The sequence below is a fragment of the Paroedura picta genome, chromosome 13, assembly GCF_049243985.1.
Source record: "Paroedura picta isolate Pp20150507F chromosome 13, Ppicta_v3.0, whole genome shotgun sequence".
Taxonomy (NCBI): domain Eukaryota; kingdom Metazoa; phylum Chordata; class Lepidosauria; order Squamata; family Gekkonidae; genus Paroedura; species Paroedura picta.
Window position 1 is genome coordinate 8,775,560 of NC_135381.1, and position 26,478 is coordinate 8,802,037.

At 47.7% G+C, this 26,478-nt stretch overlaps 1 protein-coding gene across 1 annotated transcript in view; it reads right to left on the minus strand.

Moving 5' to 3' along the window:
* Window positions 1–1,359: 1,359 nt before the first annotated feature.
* Window positions 1,360–26,478, minus strand: part of LOC143822717 (septin-2) — a 51,417-nt gene continuing 26,298 nt past the window's right edge. Inside the window, exons 10-13 of the mRNA XM_077308204.1 lie at window positions 26,363–26,446; window positions 25,838–25,895; window positions 18,516–18,606; window positions 1,360–2,410 (exon numbers count right to left, since the gene is read on the minus strand). Coding sequence (XP_077164319.1) covers window positions 18,538–18,606; window positions 25,838–25,895; window positions 26,363–26,446 — 211 coding nt within the window. The 3' untranslated portion in view covers window positions 1,360–2,410; window positions 18,516–18,537. The remainder of the gene's footprint in view (window positions 2,411–18,515; window positions 18,607–25,837; window positions 25,896–26,362; window positions 26,447–26,478) is intronic.

Below are 26,478 nucleotides of genomic sequence, written 5' to 3' on the forward strand. Positions count from 1 at the left end.
AGAGGGCAGAACACGGTAGAAGGATCTTCTTGCAGCTTCAGAATTTTACTTGATAATGATGTGGGATCTGGGGAGGGAGGGAGTAGATAGAGGATTCCATTACCTTTCCAGATTTGTGAAGAGGAAAAGACCACTGAGAGAAAAACAGTAGTAGTAGAAGAAAAGTTGATTTTTATATGCCGCTTTTATCTACCCAAAAGAGTCTCAAAGCAGCTTCCATTCGCCTTCCCTTCCCTCTCCCCACAACAGACAACCTGTGAGGTGGGTGAGGCTGAGAGAGCCCTGATATCACTGCTCAGTCAGAACAGCTTTATCAGTGCTGTGACAAGCCCAAGGTCACCCAGTTGGCTGCATGTGGAGGAGTGCAGAATCAAACCCAGCTGATCAGATTAGAAGTCTGCACTCCTAACCACTAACCCAAGCTGGCTCTGCAGATCACTAAAGCTAAGCAATGGGCACATTCCCTATTCCCAAGAGTTGGGTTAAAATTTGCTGGCATTCTGGAGCTGGCAACGTGGGCCATGCATCTGGACTGTGGTGAAATGAAGGCCTCTTGGCTTTTATTGCTGAGTATGCCAGGGAGTATACCTGCTCCTTAGAAGGCCAGATCCTGAAGATGAAACTCAAATACTTTGGCCCCCTCATAAGAAGGAAGGACTCCCTGGAGAAGAGCCTAATGCTGGGAGCGATCGAGGGCAAAAGAAGAAGGGGACGACAGAGAATGAGGTGGCTGGATGGAGTCACTGAAGCAGTCGGTGTGAGCTTAAATGGACTCCGGGGAATGGTAGAGGACCGGAAGGCCTGGGGGATCATTGTCCATGGGGTCGCGATGGGTCAGACACGACTTCGCACCTAACAATGCCAGGGAGGCTGTTTTCAAGCCTGCAGATTGCGTGTTCAAACTGACCTCACCTTCTCTAAGCTTTCCGGAGTATCAGCCCATTTGTGTTTTATTGCAGGGCCAGATCATGCTTTGTCCTGTAACAAATCCGACTTTTCTACTTGTCCCAATGCAGGCTGAAGATTTATCCTCGTTTCCTTCTCTGGTGACAGCAATCCCACAACTCATGAGATCATGTTTTGGGATGACAGCCAAGCAGTACAGAGACTCAGGAATCGTACCGTAACTTGACCTTCAAACTCCAACGCCAGATTGCAAAACGTGCACCAAAACAAAACACTGGTTCGTTTCCCAGAGGTATTCCTTGGAGGCTCCCAGCCCATGCGAGCAAGGAGGGGTCCCTCTAGAATGCCACAAGCACGATACTTTCCTTATTTCCAGAAATGTCATTATTTCTTCTTTCCGCTGACTCGTTTCATCGGCGCGCCCCCAAAAATGAAAGGCTAAACCCACAGAGGTCATTTTTCTTGTGTTTATTCCATTCATTACAAAATGCTAAGGGAAGTTAGTGTCCTGGCGTGTTGAAAACGTTTTTGAGTACAGATCGTTGTACTCACAGCCAAGGGAACCAACATGGCTTCAGAAAAAACTGGCTGACTAGTACCCGCAAACCCAAATTGGGCCTTTTAGGAAGTCCCCGTGAACCGTTCTGCCAGGCGATTTCACTGATTTAAGGCATTGTGGGCAATCCCTCAGTCCGGTACCACCGTCGTTCCTGTAGCTTTAGTGTTCCGTACCTGTCCCTCATCTTTTTATCGAAAGCGCCTGAGAGAATTCTAACCTAGCAAAGCACAGCTTAGAGACACAGACAGTTTTGGAAGAGAGGGGGAATAAAATCCTACCAAGTAGCGACAAGCTATGCCATCATTCGACTAACTAATCAAAATGCAATATGGTCAGGGCACAAAGCACGCACATACATTTACGCGAAACAACTTGCTGGTCTTTAAGAAACCGAGGGACAAGAGCATCCGTAATTACCCTAAACGAGAAAGCCATGATTCGTCGCCCTGTCCCCTCAAAGCTTGCGCACGTATAGTGTGAGCCTAGCAGCTTTTGGAACGAAAACAAACACGTAGACAAAAAGAAGTTAAAAAGAATATCAATCCGACATTATATGCGGGAGAGCATCGTTACCTAGAGCAGGGGTAGTCAACCTGTGGTCCTCCAGATGTCCATGGACTACAATTCCCATGAGCCCCTGCCAGCATTCGCTGGCAGGGGCTCATGGGAATTGTAGTCCATGGACATCTGGAGGACCACAGGTTGACTACCCCTGACCTAGAGGATGATTTAAAAAACAAGATATAAGCTGACATGATTAAGGGACGAGTATACATATATATCACAAGAGGGAGAGGCTACTTTCCAATCGGATCTTCTGAGACTTTCGGCTGCATCTCGCAATATCCAGGGCCGCGTCTGAGCATTATTCCATTGGTATTTGCTAGCGTCGGGATTCAGTTTGAAGTAAAGCATCGACCCATTTTTAGGAGGACTGCAGAACGGCTGCGGAAGAGAGAAAGGCAACGGTTTAGAAAGCAGACAGGGCCTTCTCGGGGTGGCACCAAAACTATGGAACTCCCTCCCCCAGGAAGGTTTATTTATTCATATTCATTCATTCATTCATTCATTCATTCATTCATTCATTCATTCATTCATTCATTCATTGGTTTATACCCCGCCACTCTCAACAATGTCATCTCATGGCGACTTACAACATAAAAACAGAATACAAAGTGCCCCATAAAACTCCCCCTAAAACATTAAAACCAGTCGAATCCAGTAAAATACCAATCAATAGTAAACCGCCCTGTGCCCCCAGGGAGGGCGATATTAAAATAAATGAAATGAAATGAAATGAAATGAAATGAAATGAAATGAAGAAAAGTGGCATATAAGAACCAACTCTCCTTCTTCTTCTTCTATGAAATGGGATGGATGTTCGCATCCTACCCACCCAAGTTCTTCACAGTTAACAAAGGCTGAGATTTGGTGTTTCCCTTCTTTTCTCACACAGGGACTGTGGTACCAAGCACAGGCTGAATTAGTGTGGGAGTGGGCGAAGTGAAGCTGCCTTTTCCCAGGAGCACAATGCAAAGTTCTGGTTCAGAGTAGAGAGCAGGCTCCTTCAGAAGTTTTGCTCTCCAGACCACAAGGCTGTCTAGGCTCCAGAGCCTTGGAGGAGCTCCTTCTCACGGAAGTCAGCAGGCCCCGTGCCAGATGATTTCAAGGCTGAATGTAACTCCCTTAAACTCAAAGCTTTACGACGTTTAACGAGAGCTGAGGAAGGAGGGCTCAGATCTATTTTTAATTCTGTTCTCACCCCCAACTCTTCACTCCTGCCTGATTCACATGCGCTGCCTGCCCTTTTCTTCCCCAAAACAAGACCCAGACGATTGCTCCGTTAATACAACCTAAGTCCTTCTGGACATACAGAATTAACAGCTGTGGGAGGCAAAGGAAGGAGGAGAAGAGTTGGGTTTTATACTCTGCTTTTCACTGCCCAACGGAGTCTCAAAGCAGCTGACAATCGCCTTCCCTTCCTCTCCCCACAACAGACACCCTGTGAGGTAGGTGGGGCACAAAGAGCTCTGAAAGAACTGACTGGCCCAAGCCTTGTATGGTTCAAAGCAGCTCATAATCACCTTCCCTTCCTCTTCCCCCAACAGATACCCTGTCAGGTAGGTGAGGCTGAGAGCGCTCTGATAGAACTGTGACCAGCCCAGGGTCACCCAGCAGTTTTCGTGTCGCTCAAAGCAGCTCACAATCACCTTCCCTTCCTCTCCCCACAACAAACACCCTGAGATATAGGGGAGGCTGAGACAGCTCTGACAGAACTGCTTTGTGAGAACAGGACTATCAGGACTGTGACTAGGCCAAGACAGGGGAGGCTGAGAGAGCTCTGAGATAACGTGACTGGCCCTAGTTCATCCAGTAGGCTGTTCTTAACCGCTACACCAGCTGGCATCGAGAAGTCTTCGAGGGCTTTAGCAGAGGATTCAGACAAGCTCATGTATAACGGACTGGTTAGATTCAAGTCCAGAACAGCCTTTACAGCAGGGGTAGTCAAACTGCGGCCCTCCAGATGTCCATGGACTACAATTCCCAGGAGCCCCAGGGGCTCCTGGGAATTGTAGTCCATGGACATCTGGAGGGCTGCAGTTTGACTACCCCTGCTTTACAGGCCAAGGAGAGTTTCAGAACTGTAGCTTCTGAGAATCAAAGCTCCCTTTGCAGGTGACTGTCAAAAGACACTTTGACTTTGGAAAGCTTATACCCTGGAAACTCTAGAACAAAAGTTTGATCCCCGCGGCACCTTTAAGTCCCACCAAGTTTCATTCAAGGTATCAGCTTTTGTGTGCAGACTGGCTACAACAGATACTCCAAAACGCTTGTTAAGTCTCAAAATTGCTATTAGACTCCACTCTGTTTTACTGTAGTTCAATGTGGCCTCCCTCCGCAGTGGGAACAGACCAGAGTTGCTGTCAGCCAGAGGGGCGTAATGGTTACGAGCGGCCGCCTCTAATCTGGAGAACCGGGCTAGATTCCCTGCTCCTCCTCCATGTGCAGCCGCCTCGATACCGGTCTGTTATGACGCCTGAATCTTGCCTTCAAGGAAACATTCCAACCCAGGATAAACAGGAAGTCTTCCAACGCTAACCCTGCGGGGTGGCTGCAGAAGAGCTCGAAGACTTCCAGAGTTTGTTCTCATAGTAAAAATACTGGTTTGTCCTTACACCTGGCCCTGGTGGTTATTTTGATGTGAGGCCACCAGGAAAGGCAAGCCACCTCTGTTCGTCTCTCGCAGTTGAAATCCTGACAGCAGGCTTTCTCAACCAGGGTTCTGTGAAACCCTGGGGTTTCTTGATGGCCCTGGGTTTCCCAAATGGCTAGGACTTAATTTTGAACTTTAAAAAAAAATTATTAAACGTTTATCGGGTGGTATGACCATCTACACCTGAGTGCTCTGCTGTTTATTAAGGACAAATGTTTTACAGTAAAAAGGAGGGGGAATTGCACATTCTACCCGTGGGTAACCAAAATGACATCATGCCGGGCAGTCGAGGCATGTAAACTTAAGCTGAACTCAGGTAAGCACGAGTATATGTTACGCGGAGAGTCAAGAATATTTAAACTCTTGAACTGTAAAAGCTAAGCGAATAAATGGCTCTCTGGGATGCTCATGTCAAGGGAAATCGCTGCATTCAAGCAAGGGAGGCTATTAGAGCAAAGAGTACAAGGTAGCACTGATTTATTTTTCTTTGAATGCTATAGATAGCTAGATAGCTAGATAGATAGATAGATAGATAGAGAGAGAGAGAGAGAGAGAGAGAGAGAGAGAGAGAGAGAGAGAGTAGGAAAGTTAATATATTCTGCAGTATGCAGGCTTCATTCAAAAAATGATTTGCGTGTGTGTGTTTTTACACAACATCTACAATGGAATACTCCTTAGACTGGGTGAATGCAACCTCCTCTTGATATTTTATTTAGTCCACTACATAGATCCCGCTCCTTCCACCACAGGCTTTCAGACAGCTTAAAAACAGCGGAGGTACTACAATACAAACGACAGGTCAACAGAGAAGCAAGCCAACAGAGTAGCAGAAAACCAACTATGGACCCAAAAAAAAAAAAGATCTCAAATGCCAAACCCTCCCTGGGACAAAGTTGCCTTGGTCACTCATCCAAAAGCCAACGATGAAAGTATCAAATTTCCCTAGAAGGGAATTCCAGAGTTTTGGAGCCACTGCTGAGAAGGCCCCATCAGACGTAACCATCGGCTGTGATTCAGACAAGCATCTAAGGAATATCGAAAATCTCCTTGGGACACAAACTCTTTAGGGCTGCTACTCGAATTTTGTAGCTGGTCCTCCCTCAGAGGCGGCTATGGTTGCTTGAAAACAGCTTGCATTGCCAAACTATTCCGAAATAGCTCCACAACTTAACGTTTTCCGCTTTGACTCTTTGCTAGTTTCTTCCCAAACACACTTAAAACATCTACACAAAACTGCTGACTCAAAAATCCTTATTTTGTTTCTCCGTCTTGTGAAACTGATTTACCAGGCCTGGCTCTAGCTCGCCCCACCCACCGGGCAAGGCATTTCAGTTTTGCAAGGACACAGAGATTTCCCAACCCATGTTCAGGCTCCTGACAACCATTTTCAAGGCTCCTCTGGGAAGGGAGGGGACGGAAAGGCACTAATGCGAACACAAAACGTAGCCACAAATCAATGTGATGTTTCTGGCTAAAGAATAGTGGGGTGGCATCCTTAAAATTTCCTGATTATTAACTTTTCATTTGTATGCTGAGCAGACAGCCTGAGCAAAATTATCTTTGACATTCCTTTTTCGAGTGAGTTATTTCTTAAAATCAGGCTTCTCCACTGAAAGGTGCAGGAAAACCAAGATCTTCAACCACCAAAATGGGCCTACAACGATGTTCGTTTAACTTTAAGCCACTCCAGAAGCTGCGGGGGATTTATCTCCCTCCAGTTTTTGATCCAAATTCATTAAGGGTTTTAGAACTTGGGCAGCTTTGGTATGGAATCCTAACAATAAGTAGCTTTATGCCTCCTCTGTTGATGCAGCTGGGCGAGAATTAAAAATCCAGCGCTCCAGGTAACAGCGCAGGAAGATACTGAAATATTTGGGATGCTCACTTCAGGGGAAATAAAACAAAAGACCAAGGCTCATAGCGTTGAGTAAACAGAATATGGGAGCAGCTTTTCTAAGGATTCCCAAGAGATGTCTTTGATAGAGCCCTTACCTATAGCTTTTCTTTATCTCTGCCAAAGCAAATTCCCCCAAAGATCCAGGAGGCAGCATAAGATCTCTTTAGGGTAGGAAAGAGTCCATGTCTCAAGAAAGGCATCAGCAGTCCAGGGTGGACCAAAACATCTCCACGCATCTGAGGCAGAATAACCAACCAGGAACTCCAAGAAACAGTTCCTTATTTAAAATATTTATAACCTGCCTTCCAGCTGAAAGAATTTTAAAGGCTGCCACCAAGTACAATCCAAGTGATAGCTGTAACGCCAGAAATTGATACTCAAACCAATCGGATACAGCTAAATAGGAGGCAGGAGATATCTGGCAGCCGCCTCAAAATCGATCAACAGTTAAACGCTCAGGAAGAGGAAATTGGACACTAGGTCAAAACAAAGGTGAAGAAGGAAGACAAGGATTGCTGGGGAGGGCCCAACCAGATGAAAACCACCTCTGTAACCTTTGAAGATGGGACACCAATAGAAGGGCCATATTTAAAGGTCTGGACAAGGCATGATCCAGAAGAGTTCGGTTTTATACCCCGCTTTACACTACCCAAAGATTTCTCAAAGCAGCTTACAATCGCCTTGCCTTCCTCTCCCCACAGCAGATGCCCTGGGAGGTAGGGGAGGCTGAGAGAGCTCTGACAGGACTGCTCTGTGAGAACAGCACTATCAGGACTGTGAGTAGCCCAAGGTCGCCCAGTGGGGGATCAAACCTGGGTCTCCAGATCAGAGTCCTCCGCTCTTTAACCGCTACACCACAGTGGCTTTCTGACTGAACATGACCTGCATGCTCAGGTGTCCCCCGGGACATACGCCTGGCCAGCCCTGGCCCCAACCTGGTGGAATGAGCTCCCGGAGGAGCTATGGGCCCTGCAGGATTTGTCAGCTTTCCGCAGGGCCTGCAAGACAGAGCTCTTCCGCCAGGCATATGGTTGAGGCCAGGGCGGCTCCCGGCGCTTTCAGCTGGATCTCTAGCCGAAACCAACTAAGTCCCTCGCTCCCAGATAGAGAGTGATAGATCTTTGCTGGACGGGGGGAGGGGAGTGGGTTATATATTTATTATCCACCAACGTGATATTGTTTTTTAATTATGCTTTAATGGGTTTTTACAGGATTTTATTGTTCTTATGAATCTCCGTAAACCGCCGCAAGACATTTGAGAGCAGCAGTATATAAGTATAAAAATAAATAAATAAAAACCAGTGAAGCATATCGCACCCGTTACTCATCAAGGAAACTAGTATCTATCACTCAGGGTGGCAGGATCTGCTGCATAAATACAGGTTCTTCTGCTGGGAGGGGTGTTTCTTAAAGCAGGGAGACAATTTTTTTCCTTCTGTCTCAGAGGTTGAATATATATATGGAGGCGCAGATGGGCAGGGAGCTGAAGTTCAGTGGCAGAACACATACGTTATGCATAGGCGGTCCCAGGTTCAATCCTTGGTATCCCCAATCCCAAATCTACTGCAAGTTCCAATTTATCTAGTTGCCTTCCAGGTCTAAGGCATGATGCACCTAGCATCTTGCTGATTCCCTATTTGGAAGCAACCTCTAACTGAACAAGAATAAAAAAAAATTTAAAATTTTGATGGCAAGACAGCCATCGTTGCAGTACTGCCTGCCTTCCTTTTTACAAAGGCAAATATTATTCCTTGGCAAATTGCAAGAACAAAAAAGGAAAGAGCCATTAACTGTGATCTAAATCTAATTGTTCAAAAAATAATTCGCCTGCCAGGCTGGTGGAAGAACATGCCGAAAAAGGGTAACTGGCTGGAGCTACGTGCCAGGGTCTCAAAGGTCTACGAGCATTTTGGTTGGCTGAGGGAAGCCAAACCAAAGCCCAGATCACAAGCTGCAGGATATTAGCTCAGTTTGGGGGGGGGAGCAGGGGGGGGAAAAGTGTGTTGGGTTTTGCTCACTTTTAACCTTACGGATTAGAGGCTTAATGTACAGTAAACCCCAAATCCCGTTTTAGCTCAATATTAAACATTGTTCTTTCAAACTAGACGGCACCGTTCTTACTAGCAAGGCTAAGTTTTAAGAACATTAATGTCTCAGCTGCTCACATACCATGCATGCGTACAAATAAAGCATGGAGCGCAGTGCAGTTTCCTGAGAATATCAGAGTTCAATTATTAAAGGGAAGGCTTTCACAGAGACCACAGCAGCCTCCTCATCCCTTCTTGCGTGGCTACTCATGGCTAGTAGCAATCCGCATTCACTCCTTGACTTGATTGGGAATTGGGATCTGAATTAAAACCTGTGTTACCGGCATCTCGGCTGGATCCTGTTCAATGAGGGTTTATTGCCAGGATTCAGCCCTATTTCATTCATATAAGTTAGAGGATTTATATGTCACCTCTCCAGACGCCTGTCCTAGGGTGACTCACAAATGAAAACCATCATAGAAATCCACAGAAAATCAACATAGGTTATCAATATTAGAAACAAGCCGTGGATATCCGAGCAGCATCAAACGCCCACAGTGTGGCCCTAAAAGTAACACAGGCCTGAAGCTAGAAGAGAGCCAGCCTGGTGTAGTGATTAGGAGTGTGGTCTTCTAATCTGATGAGTCACTCTTCCCCCACATGCAGCCAGCTGCATGACCTTGGGCTCCCCGCAGCACTGATAGAGCTGTTCTGACTGAGCAGTAATATCAGGGCTCTCTCAGCCTCACCCACCTCACAAGGTGTCTGTTGTGGGGAGAGGAAAGGGAAGGCGACTGTAAGCCGCTCTGAGACTCCTTTGGGTAGAGAAAAGCAGCATATAAGAACCAACTCTTCTTCTTCTTCTAGAAGCAGATCATGAAACATTTCTAAAAGATTATTTTGGCCCAGTGTCAAGATGGCCGTAAGGCGGCGCCAGGTAAGACTCAAGAGGAAGGAAGGCTTTACGAAGGCTTCAAGGATACCGGCTGCTCCGGTTACTATGACAAAAGCTGTTTATAAGGCTTCATTCCTTTTTCGTGGATTGCATTTGTATCGCCGGAGATCTGTAAACAGCACAGGAGGCCAAAAGGCCTTTAAACAAATGACTCAATAAGGACCTGAGAAGACCAAAGACGATTCCTGTTCGGGGGGGGGGGGGGGGGAGCCACGACCTCCTTAAGAAAGCTCTCTGCCGCATAAATGGCATGCGTGGTCCCCATGAGCCCTCAGCAGCCAGGGTGGGTGGCAGGACTTCCTCCTTCAGATCGGCAGGGATCAGCAACATGCAAGATCAGCATTTTTCTTTCCGTCTCGCCCATCAAAGGAGAAGAGGGCTCGTTTTGAAGCAGCCGAGCGAACCTGAACGAGGCAAATCACAACACGTCCCTCCCCGTGCTCTGGACGTGACTCAGGGAAGACAATGAGGCCAGGCAGACGATCCAGACTTAAGTTAGAACGGGGGTTCCCAAAATGGGTGGTGTGCCCCCCTGCCATGGGCAGTGGAAGGATCGAGAGGGGCGGTGAGGAATTTGGGGGGCATCAGTCTGACTCTTCCTGCTTAGGCTGATTTTTTTCCTAGCGAGAGACATTCCAAGGTGGTCTGCCGTGGCCTCTGGGGAGTAGGGACTCTGGACTTCCTTGGTGGTCTCCCATCCTAGTGCTGACCAGGGCCAACCCTGCTTCACTTCCTGGAGGAAACGACAGCCTTGGAAGGTGGGCTGGGTGCGATCATATTTCTGCAGAGCTCCTTCCCTGCTTCAGGCCTGCCCAGGCTCCCGGATCTCCAGGAATTTCTTAACCCAGCCAGCCCTTCCCCAAAAGTCTCCATCTTTGGGAGGCTGGAAAAGCCTTCTCCTGCTTGCTGCTGGCCACGGGGTTTCCCATTGCTTGTCGGCCTGTCTGTCTCTTTCTCTGTCTCTCTCTCTTTCTCCACCTGCGTTTCTCGCCAACGAGGACCCAAAGTGGTTTCTACAAATGACTTGTACAAAGAACTTGTATATATTTTTGCCCAGACTAAAATGTGGCCACTGCAAAACCAACCCCAAAAGAAGCGTAGGCTGCATAGTATGTTTTGAATTTGCAGTTGTTCTGACACCAAGAAAGCGGAGTGTGCTCCTAGGAGCGGAGGGGCGCAAGGGATGTGGCCCGGGAGCCAAAGGGGCGGCAGCCCAAATAAGTTTGGGAACCACTTAAGTTATAACAACATCCTACCGGCTGCACCAGGTGGAGACGCCGAAGACCCAAAATCCCGCCTAAGCTTTGCATTCCAGCTGTCAGGAGCTGCAGGCGCCAATGCATTTCCACCCCAGATGACTTTTCTCATCACATCAGTTTGGCAATGGACCATGATTAAAGTCTGGTTGCTATGGCGACGCAGCGCCTATTTTTCTTCTGAAATCCTGCGTAACCATTCTTGCAGGGAGCGGGCCTTGTTTTCAAATCCTTTGTAATATTCCTGTTAGGAGCATGACTAACCCGTTTTAAGGGCAAAATAAACCACAGGATTGGTGGGGAGGCCGCTGCAGCGTGAGACTTTTAAGAGCATGGATCCTCGCTCTCCGTATTTAGCATTCTTGAAAATGTTGTCTCGGACCACGGAGCAGGGAACGAAGGCAAATAATAACGGTTCAAGCCGAAACTGAGGACGAATCGGCATCCCCAGACGCCCAGCACCCAACAACCTCATCGGCCAAGAAAAAAAAATCCAGCAGTTAAACACAGCGTAACAGCCGAAAAACGTTTTGTTCCGATTTATTTGCTCGCTGGGATAATTTTTGTCCCACCTTTCTGCCACGAAGATGCTCAAAGAAGCCAAACAGGTACCATAAAGCCGCTTCTTTAAAACATTCCGAGAGCTTTAAAATATAGGTAGTCAACCTGTGGTCCTCCAGATCAGTGGTCCCAACCCCCGGTCCGGGGACCGGTCCCGGTCCGTAGATCAGTCGGTACCGGGCCTCGGCTCCTCCTCGTCTTCCTTCCCAGCTGCTGACTTGGGGGCTGCCCTGCCACTCTGCCGCCAGTTCACCTTTGGTGCTCTCCAGCGGCCGCTGTGGCTGAGGCTCCCCCTTGGCTTGGCACTGCACAGCTGCTGCTGGCAGCGCCCCCCAGTGGGTGGAGGGAATTCAAGGGTGCCAGCGGGAAAGCAAGTGGAGTAGGCGCTCAGGCACTGGTGACATCCCTCGGCAAAAGACTACCCCCCTCCCCGGGCCTCAGTAAAATTTTCAAGCGTTAACTGATCCCCGGTGATAAAAAGGTTGGGGACCACTGCTCCAGATGTTCGTGGATACTTTGACCCAGCGCATCCTCACACAGTCAGATGGATCAACAATCTAGTTTACCAGAGAACGTCAGAGGTTGAATCTGGCCCATGGAAATGTTACACGGTCTACCACAGAGGTGGGGGAGAGGGAATTATTCTATCTGCCAACAAGGCTAATCAGGACTGCGTTTCGTGCTTCATAAAGTCAACCTGACAGAGGCGTTCTCGTGGCATGCCAAACGGGGTAATGGCTGGCCAATCCCTTTATCAAACATTCCACGAGCTCTCTGCACGACGCGCACCGTCTCCAGCCAAACATCCTCCCTAACCAACAAACAAAGGGTCCACCTATCTGAAGACTGCTGCTTTGCTGCTCTCTGTCTTTTCGTGCGCCGGGTTTTTATCTTGTGAAATGCTCAGGCCGCAAGCCTCCTTGCGGTATCTCAGAGCCTCCGAACGTTCGCTATCTCTTGTTTATAAAGCTGAGGGCAAAATATATGGAAATTATGAGAGGAATGTGACCACATTCTAGCAACCCAGGAACAACGCAGTGTATTTGGTCTAGCGCATTAGACACACGCCCAAGACAAATTTCAGCAGACAGTTCAGTATTTTTCACGCTGCAACAAATGAAAGACAGGCAGACAGACAAAGAGAGTTCAGCTCTCAGCTAATACCGTTTGTATCATCTATTCTACAGAAAGATTTAGGACTCTCCCAGGGCTAAATCAAATCAACCCTTGAGATTTGCATTACATAAAGTGCTCAGAGGCCACAATTATCTCGTCGCAGAGACAGAGCACTTGGCATGCAGTTTGCGACACTTAAATAAATTATCTGGTTTTGTCAATTCGAAGCACAGCCAAGTGTAGGGTCTTTGCATGCCTTCTTTCTAGTTCACACATGAGGGTGCACGCTCAGGGTTGACCCTTGGCCCAGGACAGAATGGTGGTTCTTGACCACTTCGGTTTTTGATTGGGAGCTCCACATCTGAAATTGTTATTATTGTTGAGAGCTTCATGTTTTATGATTCATCTGTGCCACTTAATATTTCTGGAAAGGCCTAGGAGGAGGAGCTAGTCTCGTGGCTTAAATCTATTCTCCCACTCCTGGGTGAACTCCATGACTGCTCAGAAGAGACTTGCTTAGATAAACTATTGAATGGCAAAAACCTGTCTTTTCCCAAGCCGAACGGCCAAATTCTGTGCTTATTTGTGCAGAGCCCGAAATAAGATAAGTGACGGTAATTATGCATATTATGAAGTTTTGGGCTTAAGTTTCCTATTCTTTTATGCCATTCTGGTTTATTCCAATGCCTTTTTCCTGTTGTTATCTATCTCTGATATCTGATGGGCTGTGACTGCAATAATAAACTACTATCACTAAACAGATACCTAAAAACAAATACCAAAAAGATGAAACGCCAAAAGGTGCTTCTATGTATCTGTTTATAATTATCGCACTCTACATTTTTAGACCTTGTCTGGTGAAGAGCGCAAAACAGAGACTTTCTCCGGAAACTCTGTCCCTGCTTTTTTACAAGGTTTTAATAAGAATAAAAGAAGTTTATTCCCCCAAGTTTCCTTGCATGAATTTTATTGCATGTTTAATGTATAGAGCCAACACAGGTCCTTGTTTTTGTTGCTCCAGGCACGGTGTTCTCCGGATCTTTTTGCTATCACATGGCATCTGCCAAGGCCCGGTTGGGGGCCCTCCATGGACCAGAGATGCTTGGTTCATTTGGCCCCATCAATAATGGGAGGTTGTCCCAGAGGGCCCAAGTAACATCCCAGGGGCTATCGCCCTCTTTGTAATGGGAGGACCCTTTGGAAAGAACAGGGCACAAGTCTTTCGTGCTCCTTCCCAGGAGCAGCAGAAACAGGAAAGGGTCACCCGCTGCTTCCAGCATTGGAAGGATTTGCACGAATGTGGAGGGACCAGCAGCAAGTCTAGCAGACGGGGGAGCACTGGAGATTAAGGCTAAAATATGTGCCTCAGGTTTCCTTTGGGCTTAGCCAAGAGGCTCCCCGTGCCTGTGCTTGGAGACGGTTCCCGTGCTCTTTGTTTGCAGGAAGCTCAGCTGACTTAAAACCAGGGCTCTGCTCCTGCAGAGCCTTCGAAGAAAGAAAAGCGCCACTGGAAGGCAGCAGTGGGAAGTCAAGCCAGCTATGTGGCTGGGGAGGTGGGGGGAAAGGATGATTTAGGCCAGGGGTAGTCAACCTGTGGTCCTCCAGATGTCCATGGACTACAATAACCATGAGCCCCTGCCAGCATTTGCTGGCAGGGGCTCATGGGAATTGTAGTCCATGGACATCTGGAGGACCACAGGTTGACTACCTCTGATTTAGGCAATTTGAGATATTGCATTGAAAGGAACTTAACGGTGGCTGCCGGGGGGGGGGGGAATGCTAACTGGGAGAGAAGCAGAAATCTTCCTACCTGGGGTTAAGGGGGAAGAACCCGGACCCAAAAAAACCTGGAACAATTACTCCCTTCGTGGTGCCACGTAGGTAAGGAATATCTGTTTGGTCCGGCAGTGACACTAGGGCAGAGCTGGCCAAACGGTGGCTCTCCAGCTGTCCACGGATTACAATTCCCATGAGCTCCTGCCACTATGTGCTGGCAGGGGCTCGTGGGAATTGTAGTCACGGACATCCAGAGAACCACCGTCTGGCCTCCCCTGCACTAGAGCATCTCAGTCAGAGGTCTTTCATGTCAGGCGCCTGACATGACTGGAGAGGCCAGGGATGCAATTCTTGGGCCTTCTGCATACAACGCAAAGGCTCTATCGCAATGGCATTGGGACGGCTGCGAAAGGAACAGCCTCCATCTCTGGCCAGCATCCCTCCGCGTGGCCATTCTGCAGGAGAGGGAGAAGACCCTCCCGTTCAGTGAGAAGCTGCCAGGAGGAAGAGGAGGAGGAAGAGGAGAAGCAGGAAGAGGAAGAAGAGGAGGACAAGGAAGAAGAAGTGCCTGCACGTGAAAGCTTGTCCCCAGACTTTTCCTTTGTTGATCTTAAAGGCGCTACTCGGCTGGAACTTTGCTCTGTTTCTACGCTGCCACCCTAGTACCTTGTTAGGTCTTAATGTGGTTTTATTCTTGTAAGCACCTGGAGAATGGTGTTGGGTTTTTGTCTTTAAAAAACCCTGAAAGTGCAGGATGGAAATACAAGTAAGTACCGTGTGGCACTAATGATGTAGGTGGGGAAATGTCTGGAATGCTCGGCATCTGTCGCCATTCCACTCCAGCGAGGGCACGGTTGGGGGTCTGCTGCAACCTGACCTGGGGGAATCTTGCCAAACGTCAAAAGATAAGCAGGGTCAACGCTGGTTAAGTCCTCGGATGGGAGACCACCCAGGAAGTCTAGCATCACTGTGAAGAAGCGGGCAGTAGCAAACCACCTCTCTTGCTCTGAAAATGCTACAACAGGGATTTCCACCCGGGGTTCCAGGAAACCCTGGGGTTCCGCAAGAACCTCCCAGGGGTTCCACGGCTTGGATGGCTGCTGACGTCACTAGTCACCACTGGATAAATGACCCATTTCCACAGCTGAAACCCTGGCTGATGTGATTCTTCCGAGGAAAAGGCACACGCAATTTCACAATAGGTCATAAATATATAAGGAAAATGTTGCACAGTTGATTTAGTGCAGGGGTAGTCAAAACTGCGGACCTCCAGATGTCCTTGGACTACAATTCCCATGAGCCCCTGGCAGGGGCTCATGGGAATTGTGGTCCATGGACATCTGGAGGGCCGCAGTTTGACTACCCCTGATTTAGTGCCCTGGTACGGATCTGGGCACCGTTTGCATTTCAATTACTGGCAGCCATCTTCTCCCTTTCTGCAAAGCATCTCAGAGAATTCCACTAGCCCCATAAACAGATCTTCGTCTCCCATTCCCTTCACATACTGGTTATTCCAAGGCTCCAGTGAGCCCTCCAGTGTCTCTGTAAGACTTTATTTTCCTTTTTCTTCCAGAAGACATCTTCGCTTCTGTACAGAAGCCAAACCGGGCTCTAGGAACAGCTGCAGGGCCCTGCAATAAACCGCAGCTCCAGCTATTCCGGTAGCAGGCATGTACAAAAGATTTCCTTTCAACGGCTGTTATAAACATTGCTTTGAACAATAGTATATTTTACGTCCCATGCCTGCAGCTCGAGAAAGCGTCTTCCTCCTTCACGCCGGCCTTGGCCGTTTCCTTTCAACCACCACTGCCCCCCCCATACTCCCTCGATGACATGTCTTACAAACGCAAACCAAAATTATTTATTTTTATATTTATACCCTGTCTGTCAACAGACAATGGCCTCTCAAGGTTGATCAGCTTCGCCAATGTCAGGTACTTTAAATAATTTAGCAGCCTCTGGATTGTGTTTCAGGGCAGCAACGCCAAACACCCGCAACTTCCCCCCCCCCAAAAAAAAAGACAAGAAAAGGACAAGCTATTGTTGGTTCAAGTGTTCATGGCTGAAATGAGGCCTTGGGTAAACCCCACCCTGACTTCCACTGTAAAGACTGAAGGTGACAAAGTGGTATTTGACTGCTAGAGGTAATTTGGAGGGGAGGATTAGCCCCTGCTTTTAGCTTTTAGAAGAAGAAGAATTCTTATATGCTGCTTTTCTCTAGCCAACGGAGTCTCAAAGCAGCTTACAATCGTCTTCCCTTTCCTCTCCTCACAACAGACACCCTGTGAGGTGGGTGAACCTAAGAGAGCCCAGATATTTCTGCTTGGTTAGAACAGCTTTCTCAGTGCTGTGGCAAGCCCAAAGTCACCCAGCTGACTGCATCTAGAGGAGAAGCGGGGAATCAAACCCGGCTCGCCAAATCAGAAGTCCACACTCCTAACCACTACACCAAGCTGGCTCTCTTTAAGAGTTTTAAAGATTCCCTTAAAGTCAAGTTTCAGGGACAGGCGGACTCAAAACTATTTTAACAAAACAGTTAAATAGAACAGTCACTTCTATTTAATTTTAAATGTTAATTTTTAAAGAAATTTTAATGAACCATTGTCTTATTGTGGTGCTTTTGATATTATGGACATTGCTCTGAGCCGGCTTGTAAAAACTTACAAAAATAAATAAGTTAGCTTGTTCTGTCCAGAAATAACACGTTTTGACATTGTTTAGCAGTTTCATTTCCCTCAAGAGCCACCTCTGCATCCTAAACGTGTGGGTACTCTTGGAGAATTGCGAAGACACATTTTAGCACAAACGCTTCCAGCTTTTAGCAGGGGACACTTTCGCAGGTATGGGGTTTTTCGCTGTAGGCACTGAAGAACTAAAAGACTTCCTTCTAAGGAAAACACTCACACGGACTCGTGAATTCCAACACTAACAATGTCACAGATTCCTCGGTCCTAGCAGAGGCTGGAAGAAATTCACCTCCTGAGCCCAAAGTGGTGATTGACACTTCCCTGGGCACGCAAGAAAGGGCCACAGGAGTCACCAAGACAGCTTGGTGTAGTGGTTAGGAGTGTGGACTTCTAATCCAAAAAGCTGGGTTTGATTCCGTGCTCCCCCACATGCAGCCAGCTGGGTGACCTTGGGCTCGCCACAGCACTGATAGAGCTGTTCTCACAGAGCAATCCTGTTTGATTCCCCGTTCCTCCACATGCAGCCAGCTGGGTGACCTTGTGCTTGTCACAGCCCTGATAGTGCTGTTTTGACCGAGCAGTGATATCATGGCTCTCTCAGCCTCACCTCCCTCACAGGGTGCCTGTTGTGAGGAGAGGAAAGGGAAGGGGATTGTAAGCCGCTTTGAGACTCCTTTGGGAGAGATAAGCAGCATATAAAAACTAACTCTTCTTCTTCTACAATTCCTCCTGCCCACCCAATTACAATCTGCCTAAGTTATTTTGTAGACCCCCATCTCAATTCCCGCACCCCAACATGTTTCATGAATTTTAGTGCTTCCATCTCTTTGGCTACTGCACTGTTATGCAATTCGTAAGGACCAAGTAGATGCCACGGAGGGACAAATTACTGCTTATGAACCTCCACTGTTCTTGCACCCACTAATTTGAACGACATTAAACTTGTGGAAGTGTCTTTCAGCCTGATGCAAAACGGGAATTTGGCCTGGAGCAAGCTGAACCTTTCAGACTAGAGAGAAGATTCGTCATCTTTTTTTTTTGTGTCTTTTTTAAAGCAACAGGAAAGGTGAAAGGTCAGCCACAGTCCACAAAATCTCCTTATTTTAAGGGCTGGAAGGCTGCCGGCTGTCGCAAAGTCACAAGGTATAATATAAACCATTTCGTTCAGGCTTTACATTCCAGCTAATCAGCAAAGCCCAGCCAGTGCTTTAAACAGAAAGGACCAGAGGCAAACAGCAATGTCACGTGCTTCTGCGTTTCTGTGGTTCCCATCAATCAGGAAAAACCCGAACTCTCTGCTTTTCCAAAGGCGGCACGAGCAAAATATGGCTTGCATGAGGGACCCATGAGGAGCTTACATTAAGAGACCCATGCATCACTGCAGAAAGCTGGGATCTCCTCTATTTTTACCGTTTGGCTTGTTCAAGTCCACAGAACCCACCAAGCTTGGCACAGCTCCTGACTGTCCTCAACGATCGGTCAAGAGCTGCACCCCAATTCTGGGGAGAAAGAGAAGAGCGAGACGTTTTTAAGGCACCCAAGAACTTGAGCATGCGCCTACCATCGGCAGCCTGGTCTGCTCCTCATTCTTCTCCGGGTTTCATCCTCATCTGAGCTTGCATCTGGGCGATCATCTCCTGCATGCGACGCAACTGAAGGGGGAAAAATTAAAGTTACAAACGGCCCGTGAGATGCAAAAATGCCCACGTACGGCTCTGTGTCTTAGACTGGGGCACTGCCTCTCTTGTATCTCGCAAGTGTCCTTATTCACATCCATGGAACAGCTGAGAAAATGGTTCCCGACTTGCTAGCAGGGCTGCCAACCTCCAGGGGGAGAGGCCTGTGGATCTCCTGGGCCTAGTCTGCACACAAAGGATAATGCACTTTCAATGCACTTTAGAAGTAGATTTTCCTGTTCTGCACTGGAAAATCCAGCTGCCAAAGCACACTGAAAGTGCATTATCCTTTGTGTGCAGACTAGGCCCTGGAATTACAACTGGGTCCGCTCCCCTGGAGGAAGTGGCAGCTTTGGAAAGTGGGTTCGATGGCATTACGTCCTGCTGAGGACCCCCTCCACTCTGCAAACCCCTCTCCCCAAGTTCCACCCAACTCCCAATCTCCAGGAACTTCCTAACCCAGAATTAGGAACCGCATGACCCTCTCCTGTCATTTCTCTTTAACAACCAAGTGGGGTTATTGATCCATGGGGTGTGACGGATCTAAAAAAGGAACTAGGGGAAGTCAGGCAGTGCGAGAACGGCGATGGTGATGAGCCATGGCAGCCCGATGATGCCTCCAGGTTTGGACGCAGGAACTAGAGTGAGCAAGGGGAAAACCAAGCAAGGGATGCTGCTTTCATGTTCGGCTTCATGCCCCCCTTAGCTTTTTAACCCTACTTTTGCAAGGTATGATATTTCAATGGTCTGCCATAACATCCACCTCGTCCGATGAGGCAGGCTCTGGACCACTAGAATATTTTTTAAATCATCTTTAAGACTTATTTCTTTTTATTTAATATCATGGGTGGCCAGCCTGTAGCTCTCCAGATGACCACGGACCACAGTTCATGACAGCAACAACGGGCGATTACGTCTCTCCCTAGTTTCAATTAACGCACACCTCCAGTGGCGGAGAACCCCCCCCCCCATTCTTTCTTTAGGCCTCAGGAATGACAGCCTATTTCTAGATTAGTGTCCCTTAAGGCATGGCATGTGGACACCAGTGGTGGGATTCCTTCGACAGCCCTGTAAGAAGTACCCAGTACTGGACCTGGAAGCACAACCACAAAGGAGTTGGCTGTGAAGTGTCTGAAATGCATGGCACTGTCTTTTCTCCTCTCTCCCTGCTGAACTTAGCTTATCCGATCTGAAATGACTGGTAGGCTGTTGGGGAATTCTGACCCTTCGCAGAGTGACTCCACGGTCACGGAAACCTTCGGATCGGAGTAACTCTGCACTGATTCAGCGTCCTAATCGCAAAGCTGGCATTTCCATCCCTCGAGGTCACGGTGTTACTGCGCAGCCACCTGATGCCAGTGGACTTGCACGACCTCCAAGACCTCAGTCCAAGATCGTTTCGCGAAGCAATTCTCAGCTGGCAATAAACGTGGTGAACGCCAGGAAACTAACACCATGAGATCAACACCGAGTAAAGGCTGGCCTCCCTGCTCACAAAACGTCAACCGCCCGACGGAAATTGACTCCCGTCTTCGTAGGGTCCTTAAGGAGGTGGTTTAAATAATATAATTTAATGAATATATTTTAATTTAAAGCATGTAAGGATAGTCTATCCACGTAAACCGACTACATGTTCCGCAGCCAATTAGGAAGAGTGGACTATAAAAATCAAGTTACTATTATTCAGGCAAACATTTCAGAACAGGCATACAAATTATATTCGCTATACAGCAAGAGAGAATATGCAAACTGGCTAACGCCCTGCAGCTCATGACCAAGGGCCAACCTGGCCCGTCATGCTGTAACCTGAGCATTTCATGCAGGTCTCCAAGCGGGCCACTGCATCACTGCACCAAGAGCAGAGTGTAGTATCACCTGGGGTAAGGTAAAATATCCTGCTAAACCAGGCTTTCTCAACCAAGGTTTCCTGAAACCCTGGGGTTTCTAGACAGCCCTCAAAGGGTTTCGCAAATGGATGGGAGTTAATTAATTTTTAATATATTTTTTAAAACATTTACCTAATCTTGTCAACCCACCCAGCCTCCCAAAATGGCCCACGATGGGCCTGGAGGAGGTGGGAAGGAGAGGGGTCCTGGGTGGGCATGTTCACAGCAATGCTTCCTAACCATGTTCTGCACGATCGCACCCCTTCTGGGGGTTCTCGAAGCCTGAAGGAGGTTTCAGGGGTTTTTTGAGTTTTAAAAAACTTCTAAAAGGCTGTGCTAAACGAAGAGTGAACATGACAGCAGGAAAGGAGAGCTGCACCATATAAGGAAACTGATAACCGTTCTTGCCAGCTTCTTCCTTTTCCTCTAAAGCCAGGAGCAAATTTAAATTGCAGAGCAGTGCATAATTGCCAGCGCTGTAAGACTGAATACACGTTCAGCCAAAAAGCACACAGTTCAATGCCTCGGATGTACTTCTGCGTTTATACCCTGCCCTTCCCTCCACGGTGCTTACGGCCGCATATGTGGGTCTCTCATACAACCCTGAGAGGTAAAGGAGTTGGAGAGAAAATAAGTGGCCTGAGGTCACCCCAGAGGAGATCTGGATGAAGTCCCTCTCCCCACCCACCCCAATCTTAATCAGACGCTCTGAGCCCTTGACCGGCGCTTTCCAGTAATACGCTCAAAAAGAAGGCAAGACATTTCTCATGTTTTAACTGTCTCTGGACATGAGAGCTTCCTCCGCCCAGACCTCAGTTTAGACAAGAGGAAGGGGAAAGGACAGAACGCGCTGTGACCGCTTTTCAGCCAGCTGGCCTTTTTGCCAACTAAAACGGAGAGACAGAAATAGCTGCTGCTCCGCTAATAAAAATACAACAGGCTGCCGCAGAGTGGAGAAACAGGATAATTCCCGGCCGGGGCTGGCCAGTAACGTTCCCACGACGTTAAACATGCCCCTTGCTATTGGAAGGATTTTTAAGCCACCCACTCATCTTGATTGACACAGGCCAGAAAGAAATCCATCAATCAAGCTAGGCGTGACCGGGACAAACCAGTTGCAGCTTTTAAAGAAAGAAGCTCCATCTGGAAATTCTGCTCTGCCTGGGCATAAAAATGGGACACCCTGTTACACCTGAGCTATTGATGTTGCATCAATAGCTCAGGTGTAACAGGGTGTCCCCATCTGAGAAGGCGAGTGGGAAGTGGCCCCCTTAAAAGACTGAAAACTATTACTGATACAGAAACACCCTGCCAGAAACAATGTGATATGGGGAGAGAGCAAATTCGGAGATCTGACCTAGACCCACCCCCTGCAGGATCAGCCTCAAGCATCCAGGAGAAGGATCTGTCCAGCTGCTGCTTGAAGACGGCCAGTGTGGGGGAGCTCCCCACCTCCTCAGGCAGCCCGTCCCACTACTGAACTAGACTCATAGAATCCTAGAGTGGGAAGGGGCCATCCAGGCCATCTAATCCCACCCCCTGCTCAAGGTAAAGTCAGCCTCCAGCATCCAGGATAAGCATCTGTCCAGCTGTTGCTTGAAAACCATCAATGAAGGGGAGCTCCCCACCTCCTCAGGCAGTCCATTCCACTGGTGAACTACTCTCACTGTGAATTTTTCCCCCCTGATATCTAGCTGGTATTGTTTTACATGGGAAAGGGGATTAAGTGATAGATGGTGACTTTTCAGGGGTGCCTTTGTCTTTGAGGGTGACCCTGCACCCTGAAAACTTAACATGCACCAAAAATATTGGAGGGCTTGTCTTTTCGCGGAGCTAAGTGCTTTCCACTCTGCATCAGGGGCTCATGGGGATTGTAGTCCATGGACGGCTGGAGAGCCACAGTTGGGCCACTCATGCACACTGTCATTCCTGCAGGGAATAAAATTAAATCCCACGCTTTCAATGACCGATTATTCCAGGAACTCTGTGGATGTTTGCTGCTTCATACTTCATTTGTTGGTTATCACAAGACAACTGACTGCGAAACTTTTATGACCATTTTGATGTTGCTGTGGAGTTTTTGGAAGACACGAATGCTTGGCCCACTGATGAACTCCGAAAGATCAGGCATGATGCCGCTGACTTGCAAAAGCTCAATGAAATGAATTTGCAAGCAGCAAGAAATTAGGTCAATCTTATTAAGGCCAAATCTGTCATCTACATGTTCATTTCAAACCGAACTCTGAACGCAATACAGACTGTCATGAGCTATAGCAATTTCCGAGCTATACCGGTTTCTACCTGACCAATCTGGAAAAATAGGATACGAAATGGTGCTCCGGAAGATCGGTGCAACCAATCGGCTATGCTGCATCGTCTGAGCAATTTGAGGATCTTCTTTCGATGGAAATACCAGTTTGGGTAATAAATCTATTTTCAAATATTGAGGACATTGGGGTAGGGGTGGAAGAACTGGCTGACCTACAAAATGACAGTGAGCTGACGCCAACATTTAAGAAACTGTACCCAGAGCTCTGACTGCAAAAGGAGATTTCTGATCACAACCCAGCACTATAGACAGTGGCTAAGAAACTCCTTGTTACATTCCCAACCTCGTATTTGGGGGAACGTCCTTTTCGTGTGGTCGTCCGACTCCTCTCCAAGCAAAGAAATTGGCTCCAGATTATTGAATGTGGTGATCTGAAAACTCCTGCTGTGTGACTTTAGAGCAAACTCGGGGGAACTGGTATTATTTCACTAAGCCCATCCATCACATTAAGAATTTACTGAACAGTGAAGGAGCCACTACATAGGGCATCTAAGATTCTTTGCCAAATGACTATCAGGCTTGGATGGATCAAGTTCATCAATTTTGTTTAATAACACAGACAATCATTTCACCCCGTATTAAGCTGTACGATGACTCCTTTGCTCAGCCTGAAATGAGATGCTTCCAGGCTCCAAAAGGCCTTCTCCTTCAACCAGCCATGGGGGAATTTAGAAATGATCAAGTCCATGCTACAGACTGCCCTCTGATGGCTTCTCGGTTTAACGGCATTTTTCATGGGGAGGATTCCAGATTCGGGGCATATGTTAATTATAGGCTGTTTGTTACTAAGGCCGACTTCTTTGCACAGTACAGCCTTCCTCGAATTTTTTTACCATTGAGAAACTCCTGAAACATTCTTCAGGCTTCGAGAAACCCCAGAAGTGGAACGATCGTACAGAATAGGGTTGAGTTGCATAGCTGTGGACACACCCTCCAGGGCACATCCCACCCCCTCCAGGCCCATCACTGGCCATTTGGGGAGGGGGAGGGTGGGCCAGCATGACCATATATGGTCATATCACCCAATAAATGTTTTAAATTTTTTTTTTAAGTTCCTACCCATTCCAGAAATCCTTCAAGGGCCATCAAGAAACCCCAGGGTTTCACAAAGCCCTGGTTGAGAAAACCTGCCTTAGTACAGAAGAAGAAGAGAGATTTTCAAAAGGTAACAGATACTAGACTCTACATTTGTTCTGCAACAGATACGACTGATTTCTCTCTCTCTCTAATGACCCTGATGCTTCAAGAGGCGGTTTCACATCCGGAGAAACCCTGTAAACAGACTGCTGTCAAAAAAACAAAATCCATCTGTCTGCAAAAAGGATGAAATAAGCATACGCCGGTCAGAAAGGCTCCTGCAATGAGGCTGGAGAAAACAGGCAAATGAATGGCTCTAAGTCAGGGGTAGTCAAAACTGCGACCCTCCAGATGCCCATGGACTACAATTCCCATGAGCCCCTGCCAGCGAATGCTGGCAGGGGCTCATGGGAATTGTAGTCCATGGACATCTAGAGAGCCGCAGTTTGACTACCCCTGCTCTAAGTGATCAAGGACAGGCTGCTTGGATAAACGACAGAATTATCTTTTGAATAACGGGGAGCCCTGCCCCCCCTCCTCCCGGCCAGGCTTTCATCCCCCTCCAAGGTTATGTAAATCTTGCCGGTCTGTAAATAGAATTTCCAGTGGACAGCGCTGCTCAGAATGAGAGCGCAGAAGGGGAAATGGATGTTAGTATTCTGAGCAAAGGCCAAGGAATGCAAGACCATTTCCTCTGCACCCTCAGAGATTCGGAGATTCCGTGAGACTTTATCAGTGCAAGACTAAGCAAAGGCTCTTTTATCTCGAGTGGGGCAACAAATGGTAGAAAGTTCGGCCCCGTTTGTTCTCCTCCGGTTTCAATCAAACCATTTTCTTTAAAAACTATTTCACTCGGTTCCCAGATACCTATTTCATGCAGTTCGCGGATACTTCTGGTTCATGGTACCAGAAGCACCAATCAGAAGGCTGAAGCAAAAATGTAACAACCCTGACCCACGAGATTCCTGCTCCTGATCTACTTGCGTACAACTTCACCAGACACTTTTACAACACTTTCGAGAACTGCTTATTGTATGTGTGTTAAGTAGACAGGTGATCCAAAGATTGTTGGGCAACCAGGTAAGAGACATTCAGAGGTCACCTGTCCCCGTGTCATGGCCCTGGTATTGCTTGGAGGATGCCCTTCCAAGTGCTAGCCAGGGATAACCTGCTTAGCTCCCGAAATCCGATGGTATCCGGCTTCCAGGTCAGGCATAAATTAAAGGAAATAAACATAAACTGCGTAAGCTGCCTTGGGTTCCAGCAAGAAAATCCAGCTTAAATAAAACAAAGTCTTCTGGAGCACTGCACAGCATCCTCTGCTATTTAGGATGGTCCCAATAAAGAGCTCTGTTTGGGAGTTTTTGCTTTGGACCAATTCATTCCAGTTATCACTCATTTCTGTCTTTTTAAGGATTGACTAACACCGTTGAATTGACTGGAAAGGACCAGCAGGGGGAACTAGAGACTGGGCTAACAAAACACAAGATGGCTGAGCTGAAGGGCCTAGGCTAGCGATGGCAAACTGTATGTGCTGGCAGAAGCTCATGGGAATTGTAGTCCTTGGACATCTGGAAAGCTACAGTTCAGCTGTGAATTGTGATCCATGGACACCTGGAGAGACACAATTTGGCCTACGCTGTGAGAAGGGCAACAGGCTTGGCTGCTAAGAGTGAGAGACCTAGAATATATCTTTAAGGTGCCACAAGACACTCATCTGTTTGCTGTTGCAACAGAATAACAATATGGCTACCCCTCTGGAATGGAAATATTGCACTCAAAAGGATTTATTTTCATGCTGACTTCTGCGCCAGCTATTTAGGGATCTTGATCATAATTAATGGCATCAACCATCTCCCTCATTCAAGGGACCTCTTCTGGTTCGGTTCTGACTAAGCTCAAACAACCACCTCACCTCCGCCTCTTTCTGCTGAAGGATCCGATCCTTGTCCACGACTTCTTCTTCAACAGGCCTGCCAGGTACAAAAAGGACACATTTTTAGGTACAGTTAAAGCAAACGCCTGTGGGTTTCCGCAGGGTCTTCTGGACTCGGGTAGACAAAAAGAGATTGAGAAATAAAACCGCCACATATCAGTTCAACATTCTGATCTTTGGAAGAGACGTGCAGACAAATGAATTAACCGGGGAACGACGGAGATTCCCACAAAGCCTTCAGCTTGTGCATGCATGCACCATCCTCACGGGATCCGCCGTTTCCTTCTTTTCATCAACACGAAGGAAGCAATTACAGAAGAGCGCATTCTCTTTTGAGGCGCACCATTTCCCTCTTGTGTTTTCAGGCTCGGGTAAAGGAAGGAAGGGGGTCCCAGAACAGGCCTTGCAGATATGCGACTTAAAGAGCTACACAGGATCTGCAGCTACGGCAAGAGAAAGAAAGCGGGGCCACGAGAAGGGGAAACAGACCGAGGAGGAACTTACTTGCCAGTACGCTTTAGCCTCTCGGACCGGAAGTTTTCGTAGTGCAAGTCTTGGGTTACTTCTTGTAGATCCTGCATGTGGGTTCTGAAAGAGATTTATTATTTATTTATTCGATT